Source organism: Chaetodon auriga, chromosome 4 (assembly GCF_051107435.1).
Source record: "Chaetodon auriga isolate fChaAug3 chromosome 4, fChaAug3.hap1, whole genome shotgun sequence".
NCBI lineage: Eukaryota > Metazoa > Chordata > Actinopteri > Chaetodontiformes > Chaetodontidae > Chaetodon > Chaetodon auriga.
This window is the reverse complement of record NC_135077.1, coordinates 11089214-11098052: the sequence shown is the minus strand read 5'-3', so window position 1 is coordinate 11098052 and position 8839 is coordinate 11089214. Positions and strand designations below refer to the sequence as shown.

At 42.2% G+C, this 8839-nt stretch overlaps 1 protein-coding gene across 2 annotated transcripts in view; it reads right to left on the bottom strand.

Moving 5' to 3' along the window:
* Window positions 1–472: 472 nt before the first annotated feature.
* The window catches only part of mettl14 (methyltransferase 14, N6-adenosine-methyltransferase non-catalytic subunit), a 9145-nt gene continuing 778 nt past the window's right edge, over window positions 473–8839 (bottom strand). The window contains exons 1-11 of one of the 2 annotated variants that reach the window (XM_076728431.1): window positions 7779–7991; window positions 7239–7327; window positions 6790–6877; window positions 5806–5883; window positions 3745–3832; window positions 3568–3658; window positions 3318–3459; window positions 2845–2937; window positions 1545–1661; window positions 1103–1313; window positions 473–987 (exon numbers count right to left, since the gene is read on the bottom strand). In XM_076728431.1, the coding sequence (XP_076584546.1) occupies window positions 680–987; window positions 1103–1313; window positions 1545–1661; window positions 2845–2937; window positions 3318–3459; window positions 3568–3658; window positions 3745–3832; window positions 5806–5883; window positions 6790–6877; window positions 7239–7327; window positions 7779–7844 (1371 nt within the window). In that variant the 5' untranslated portion in view covers window positions 7845–7991 and the 3' untranslated portion in view covers window positions 473–679. Of the gene's footprint in view, window positions 988–1102; window positions 1314–1544; window positions 1662–2844; window positions 2938–3317; window positions 3460–3567; window positions 3659–3744; window positions 3833–5805; window positions 5884–6789; window positions 6878–7238; window positions 7328–7778; window positions 7992–8839 lie in introns of those variants that run through there. The other variant, XM_076728432.1, reaches the window with a different exon arrangement.

The following is an 8839-nucleotide window of genomic DNA, read 5'->3' as shown; positions in this document are numbered from 1 at the left end:
AAGAGATAACTGTTCCGCAATGTCAGCCCCACAGCTGAAGGAAGACTTAAAACATGACATGACTGACGTATTTAAAGAAGAAGACGAGTGGCATTCTTCAAATCAGGCCCCTCCTCGCCTCTGTCTGGTTGACATTCTCCATCCATGCTCAACAGCATGCAGAAAGAGCATGAACAGACAAGAATGGCCAATCAGCTGTCAGTGAGTTGGTGATCATGCCGTGCAAACACAAATGTCACATACTTCAGCTATACAAACAGTCCGCCTATTTACAGAATGTGACAAGCACTTGAAGGCGACCATTATTAGTGACAATAGGGTAATAGCACCCTGAAGTGTCGTCTTTTGCATGTTTGAAAATTACAGCAGTATTAAGGAGGAAACTTTTTTACTCCCCGTCCGCTCATGACTGATTGTATGAACGGTTTGCAAAAAAAAAAAGCCATAACACATGAATCAATACACAAACATAAAAAGTGTAAAGCATGTTTATTGAGGAATATCCATTCAATCACAAGCATGTGCATTAAAAAATATAAACAAACCAAAAAGATTGACCACACTCGCTAACTTCCCAGCAGTCACATACTAACCATATCATGTGGTAAAAAAACCCCTTGTGTTTGCAGATAATGCAGATGGGAATTCCTAGATTCAGTCTGGTCATGAGCTCTTGGCTCTAGCGAGGTGGAAAACCCCGATGTGGCCCTCCCCTGCCCCTGAATCCTCCCCTGTCTCCACGGAAATTTGGTCGGTTTCTTTCACGGCCTCTGTCTCCACCTCTTCCTGCATTTGGCCCTCCACGTCCCCCTCTGGGTGCTCCGCCACCACGGTCAGACTTCAGCTTAGCAGGGGGAGATTTGGGCCGCAGCCTCTCTATTTCCTCGGTGCAGCCGGATAGGTGGGAGTTGGGCAAGGAAAAATGTGAGGCGTAGGTCTCTGGGTTAAAGTTACTATTTGTCAAAGTGGGACCCACTGTCAGCCAGCCTAGAAAGAGAGGGGAAAAAGCAACACCATAGGTGTTGAGAGACAAGCAGAGGAAGACAGCACACTAAGGAACTACAAGCAAACATACAACACGCAGTTAACACCTGAATCTCACCTGGCCTGATGGTTGAGTCTCGCCCAAAGAGGTGCAACCTCCTGCGGCCCAAACAGAAATGCTCGATGATGTGGAAGATCTCCACAGGCTTCTCCACGTTTCCCATCTCGGGCTCCTCTGTGATAATCAAGTCAATGTCCACATTGGCATGGATGAAGTCACCATCAGTACTCCTGCGCACTGTTCCTTTGATTCCCATGAGGCAGTGTTCCTGTTGTGGACATCACAATGTACAATTGAAACCAGTTTAACTTAAAATGCATCATGTGAAGAGGAGTCTTGTAAACTTTATGTATACAGATTTTCAAGGACAGCAAATCCAAAAGTAATTACATTATGTAGTATTTACATTAACATACATTTCACACTTCTGCTGGGCCTGTGTGTGTGTGTGTGTGTGTGTGTGTGTGTGTGTGTGTGTGTGTGTGTGTGTGTACTGTACCTTGGTCCTCTGGAAGACTGCTTTTGGATCTAGTGCCTTGGTCTTGCCTGGGTTATTCTTGTTGGTCTTGATCCAACAGATGTCTTCACACCGCCTAAAGCCCCACTTCCTCAGACACTGAAATGGGTGTAATGAAGATAAGTATTGTGATGAACTACATACTGCATGGGCTAAACAAGTACTCAATTTAGGTCTGTTAATATTGACAGGTTATTTAGTTTGATTAATCTCAGTACATGAGCGCATTCATTAAGACCCAGAGAACGCGCAGTAGTGCTTCCCTTCTTCGTCGACTGTATTGCACATCATGTGGTAAATCATAAATAATATCAACTCAATTACAAAATTAAGTGCTCCCGAGACACCAAAATTATGAATTGCCAAAAAGCATGTGAGCTACTCGGTGTTTTTCACTCTTACTTGCACCACATTTCTGAGTAATCTGCACAAAACATCATGTTTTGGCTTTCATTCCAGTTTGGCTGGTTGCTGGTTCTTTGTTTATAGTAGATGAACGCTCCTAAAAATAGTAGCCATTGTAGAGAAGCAGCTTTCCATGTGTCTTCTTATATTAAAGATCACTCTCTCCCCTTTTAAAGTTTGTCCACGCTTAGCTTTTTGGTGATTTTGGTAATGGCACTATCAAAACGTTCAAAACAATTTGAGGCAACTCCTCTCTACTTTTAAGAAAATGTAAAGGCTGACATTGGTTTGCCTCAAAACGAACTGCAATATTTGGTTTGATGACCTTTGGACAGGTTATGGGGAAAACCTAGATAACCTTCCCAGTGTGAATCATAAAGTTGTAGGGGAAAAAAAAGCAAGCGGTGTAAAACAGACCGGCTCTGGCAAAGGTTACAACAAAATCTATTTTCTCACACATCAGCCACCCTGTGACTCATTGTTACTGACATGTATAAAGAGGACACACGTCACACCAACGGCTGATAAAGAAATAACAAAGATAATACTGTTCGTCTGACAGCTTTCTGGACAGGAAACCAGGGCGTTTCTGCAGTGTGGCCTCAGCATAAATAGTGTGGTATGAACAGATGTATTCAAAATGCATTCACAGCTATCATCACATTTTGCAAACAGTTGCCTGACTTGGCTGTACACTGAACCAGTCAGTTTCTAATGACTCACAGAACACCGTGTTGTCTAACAAGTAAAAAAATAACCAGCAGACCTCATTATGAAGCCTTATGGAACCAGGAAAGAGTACAAAATAATCTGTACAGTGTTGAGCGTTTCCCTGTAATTTCATGTGCGCTTCTGACTGAATGAGGGATCATGTTACCATTCTGCCCAAGTCCAGGCCCTCACCAGAGCCACACCAGAGAAAGACAAAGGAACGCAGAGCTGATATCTCCTCGATTTCCAGTTTCATGATCTACAAGAGCAGAGAAAGGAAAGAGGAATGAGTATTTCATATAATCCAGCCGCTCTTTACTGTCTGTTTTACACTGTGTGCTTGACACAAAGTGTTCTTCTCTTTATATGGTATTCATGAATCACTGTCACTTTTGTTTTCCCTGAGGCAGAGCCCTGTCATGAGACAACACGTCAAGACTGCCATTCACCCATCACATCTGCAAGGCCATTCTGGATCCTCGTCGCCCCCTACTGGGAGACGGTCTGCAGCACATCCCAATTGATTTGCACTCCCGAGCTCTTTACATTGTCCATAACTGAATCAAGCAGGCCTCTTATTAGTGTGACCTCCAGTGTATATTTATTCACATACTAGCACAAACATGCATGCGTACATACATCATCCCAGGTCCAGAAACGTTCAGTGTGGCTGATGCCTGATTCTCTGTAGTATTCCTCTAAAGGAGGCTCAAGCAGAATTACATCAAACTTGCACTTCAAGTCCTGCAGGTCAAAATGCTCTGGGTCAGCCTGGAGGTACCTGAACACAAACAGTTGATTCTTAAATTGACTTCTTTTCTCTGAGTATGATCACACCAACCGATGAGGTAAATTATTCCGCTGACATTCACATCATCATTTAACATACATGGGAGGGGTGTTGGTGGTGGAGATGAGTTCGTCCTTCAGTCTGATGAGCTCTCGAAGTTTAGGGTATTCTTCAAAACGGTCAGCCAAGCCTGAACCACAGATGACAGGGAGGTCATAACCACACACAGGCGTGCACATGTACTTAAAACTCACGCACGCACTAGCGCACACTCACCAACATCTCGAATGAAGTTTTGTGGCCTGTGCCCCGTGTCGACGAAGTGCTGACAGTAGTCATTGTGAGGGTTCAAGCTCTGGGTGCCCTGAAAATGAATGAATGAATGTGATACAAGAAAAAGGCTCATTACAAAAGTATACCTTCATAAATAGAGACCACGTACAGTACATACAGTATGAGTAGCTCCATCATTTTAATACATAGTTGGAACATAAACCGCAAGATCAACTATAATAACTTCTAAATAGACAGCACAACAATGGAAAACATTTTAATTTGAATAAATAATGATACACTTGGCTAATTTTTACTTTAATAGCATGACTGACTCCTAATGGAAGTAATACATTGTGTATACACTCTCAACAACAAAAGCATATATTGTGTATTGTAATTACATTTGATGTTTGAGTAATGAAATCATACACTTAAGCTGGCTCGAACCGGTAATTACAGTGAAACTCAAAGCAGTCTGACATTACGAACTGATGCCAGGTGGATTATGTGACTATGTTACCAACATTCCATCAGCTTTGCTGAAGCTTAGATCGACGTCCAACCTGCCAACAAAAAAACTCGTCCTTCCAGCTTCGTATCACAAAGAACGTGTTTATCTCACTGCTCCATTGTTTGCTGATCATTTCGTGCCAGGGCTGAGTGATTAATCATTTTGTTTTCAATGACGCTTTTGGTTACTAACAATTATGAAAACAAGATAATTAAGACAGAAAGGGTTCTGTACTGCATTCTGTTTGGCAGTGATACTCTCATTCAGCACACCCTTTCGCTTTAGAGGAGGCCACTTTCACCCCTCCCTAACAAACCAAACTCAGTCTTGGTACAGATGTGGCATGTTTCATTCAGCTCGAGCCAAGATGATGGAAAGAGAGCCTCTGGTCAACAAGAATGGTAAAACCAATTCAGCTGTTAGACAGGAAGGTATCAAGTGGTGCGCACAGCAAGTGCATGTACACACACACAAACCTAAGCACGCAACAGCTTGCAGCACATGTATCAGCTCTCAACAGTGACAACTGTGTGTGCGTGTGTGTGTGTGTGTGTGTGTGTGTATGTGTGTGTGTGTGTGCCCCTGCGTGACATGTCCAGGGCTGACAGTGTGTCACTGGTCACCAAGCACTGAATGAGTCAGAGAAAACTCAGATGAATCACACAGCTACAACACCTGACAATGACACAGGAAAATCTTTATCTGACTGTCGGATCTTTTCACTCACTCTTTTTTCATTTTGTCAGTGTGGGTTTATCTAGAACTCTGACAGTCTTGTTTTGCATCTCCATACCAGCTGGTTCTCCGAAAATAATCCCTGCGGGTGACGCTGGTGATAGTGACGGCGACAGCACAGTCAGGTTTGCTGCCCTGAAGAATGCATGTCTGACCTAATTTTCCTATGACGTTCTCGTGACTTTCTTAATTATCATCATTACATGAGACACAAACACACCGCAAAGAGCTACATTACAAAATGCAACATACGGAATCAGAATCAAAATCAGAATCAGAATTCCTTTATTGATCCCTGAGGGGAAATTGTTTTTGTTGCAGCATGCAACCAACTGCAGAATTAAAGATGCACAAATATGGCTAAAATGATCACATTAGAGATTTTTCTTTGGGAACAAAACTGCATTATTGCACCTCGGAGGGTGAATATATAACAGCAGCTCTTTCAAGTTAGCTCAAAATACGCTTTGAAAGTACAGAGTTGTCAGACTGTGTAACTCAATCTGAATACCTGTGAGCTTTATGGGGCTCTTCTTCCTGCTGCTCCCCTACAAATGTTACTAGTATTACCACTGCAGATTGCTTACAAGGTCATAGCCAACAAATGGTAACACAAGAGCAATAACAACCTTTTTGCCACCAATTTTTGTTGATGTTTTGTAATGAAGCTACTTCTTATATTGAGGAAACCAGGTTATTTATGGCTAATTTGCTTTCTAATTAGTGCAACATTAACAATAAAACATTGCCTGACAGGCTCCAAGACAAACAGACATAATGTGTGGATGAAAGAAAGAGACAGCAAGTTTTCTAACCTTAAGGAAAGTACTTGAGTCCTTGTACACCTCCTCATATGGGTTGCTTTCGTCCGGCTGCTGCACCTCCACTTCATCCTAACACACACAAACACAACGAAGTTCACATTTCTGTCAATGAACAGAACCTTTATCTGCTGTGAGGACTGTGTGGTTGGTAGATGGATACAACTGACTAGTAAAACACGAGTGAAATTACAATAATGATAGTTACAACCCATAGTAATTAAGTTGGCATAACAAATAGAGGGAAAGCGACAAAGCATATTAAAGGCCTTATAGTAAGACAGCCAAGATACTCATTCTCAAATCAGTCACCAGGAAGTGGTGTGACACTGGGGACACTGTCAACCCTCTTATTCTGGCCACATGTTGTATATACTCCCAAATTCATCCATAAGTGATTCTCGTATTTCACTCTCCACTCAAATATTTGATAGTGATGATTGTTAAATGCATCTAAAATCCATTAAGCGTCAACTGACACTTCTGCTGGCTGAGAAACGAGAAAAGCAACAATTTTGGATGGTGTCCAAATTTGTGCTCACAACATGACAATGACATCTGAACGGTTATTAGAATTAAGTGATGGGTACATGGAGCACAGGCACTGACTTACAGAGAAAACATAACCCATACAGTGTCCAATAGTTTCATCTGGCCCTTTGGTAAATCTTTGGAATGAATAATTAGGAACAATACATAGCTCTATTGTTAAGGCTGCTTTCAAAGGAGCTGAGTAACACCCTGAGATCCTCAAGCAGTATTTGGTTATCTGTGATGTTATGCATGAACACTCCATACATACTTACTCGACGGCTTGGTCTGATTTTAGTTGTCTTCCCTCTCAGTCTCCCTCTTGCATGATCTTTGTTTTCATGTGATTTCGTCTCCTTGTCATGTTGATTTTGTTTTGAAGCTGTAAATCCCTTGTAACGTTTGTTCAGAAAAGTGCCATATAAATCGGGTTTATCATCACTTCACCTTTTGTTCTTCCACGTCGTCCTCTGTGTCCTCTCCCTCCGTCTGGGACTTCCTTTTGGAAGGCACAGCTGAACTATCAAGTGATGACCTGCAAAACACAAACATCTAAACTTACGTCCCCAGATTCACTGTCTCACTAAAGCACAAAAATCAACATTTTGGCACTGACAAAGACAAAACTGGCAAGCAAAATGGACAAATAGGGGGAGCTGTTGAATGGAGACAAGTCAGAGAATTTAATATGCTTACTATGTGCACAAATACTGGGAGCGAATGGCACAAAGAACTGCTTGGCACGTCAAACAGTTTTGTGTTCATCAAGTCACTGAGTCTGAGTGTTTGTGCAGACACTGAGCATATCAAGATCTCTCACTTTTCTGCTTTCAACTACACGCTCCTGTCTTCTTCCTGTTATTACTGACCTGTTTGGATTTCAAATTATATCTTACCTGCATGTTTCTCTCGTCTCCTCTATCTCTTTCAGTTCATCTTTACTGTTAAGGACAGCTCCAATACTGTCTGCGCTTTCAGCTCCCAGCTGTGCTTAACACAAGAAAGAGAGGGTAAGTGTACAGTCACATATTATTCGAGTATGGTCTCCCTTATTATATAATGCATACCCTGTGTACTTATTTGCTTCATTCCATACAGTGCGTGCTTTGTCTGTCTTTCGTGCTGTTGTTATGTAACTCTCAGCTACACCTTTTTACATTTACTGTGAATTTATTTATATTTGTTTTAACTATATTGCGTCATATAGCGTCAACACGACCATGTCATTTGTATACATTTGCAGCGAAGTTATTTGCAACCAATGAATATGGCGGGGATTTATCAGCCATGGTGTATTTATCCGACAGAACTGTCCCTGTTCACCATACAGTCAAAAATACATTTTTAACGCATCACTAACATTTAGTTACAGACACAAATTAACCAAGTGCTTAAACTACTGGCTAACAACAACATGCAGCTCACAGTCAACTTGCCTGTTGAGCTAAAAGCTGCCGCCTAAGTTTTTGTCGCTCGCGAATCTCTTGGAGTCGACTGTTCATTTCCTCCGTGAAATGTGTCCTAACTGACTATTAAAAAGCCGTAGTTGTTGTTACATCCAAATCCTATATAAATGTGATTTACTAGCTCAGTAGCCAACAATCGGCTAACGTGGAATAGCCGCTAAAAAAATCACAATGGGTGTACTCGTTATGGACATCGGGGCGTTCCGTTTAGCATTGGATTCAGAGTTTGACGTGGGTGGAGTTAGTCATTATAATAAAGTGTTAAAGACATCCGGCTGCGACTGCTTGGTGGTTATTGTCTTATTCGTGTATATTGAGGCGGTTTTTGTGTCCGCGATGGTCTTGGCAGCCCGTTGGAGCAGGTCAAGCGGCGAACTAAGCGGTTTATCGAGTGCAATCTCCGCCTATTGGGACACGCTTCGGCGTACGCCGCTTACATGAAGAGTCGAGACTTTTCGAATTGAGTGGACGCCGTTTGATGACGTCACCAGACACAACGCTTTCTTTCTCCAATCGCAAGAGGCGCTCCGTAGTCCGTCTGTCTCACTCTGCGCTCTCTCTCTCTCTCTCTCTCTCTCTCTCTCTCTCTCTCTCTCTCTCTCTCTCTCTCTCTCACACACACACACACACGCGCACGAATTCAGACTGAAAATCATCTCTCATAAAGCGTTTTAGTCTGTCATCACACTGGAACATCGGGAGTGACAGACACGGAGAGAGCATGTTTAATCATCCCCCAGTGCTGTGCGTCAGACTGCAGCATCACAGTCATGCTTCATTGATGTGGCTCCAAAAGGAAGATCCTGCTCAGATTGTCCCTCTTGAAAGCCAATGTGCGTTAAATAATAATGATAATAATAAAACTTGCATACCTAATCGTGATCAATGTGATTTATAAATAAACAGAAGGGTTGAGGATAGTGTACGCTATTGTTGAAGCATCAAACTCATATAGACCTAAACAAAACTGACTGAAACCTAATTAGATGAATGTAATCAAATACTACCGGTTGTTTCTGGCTACATTTCAA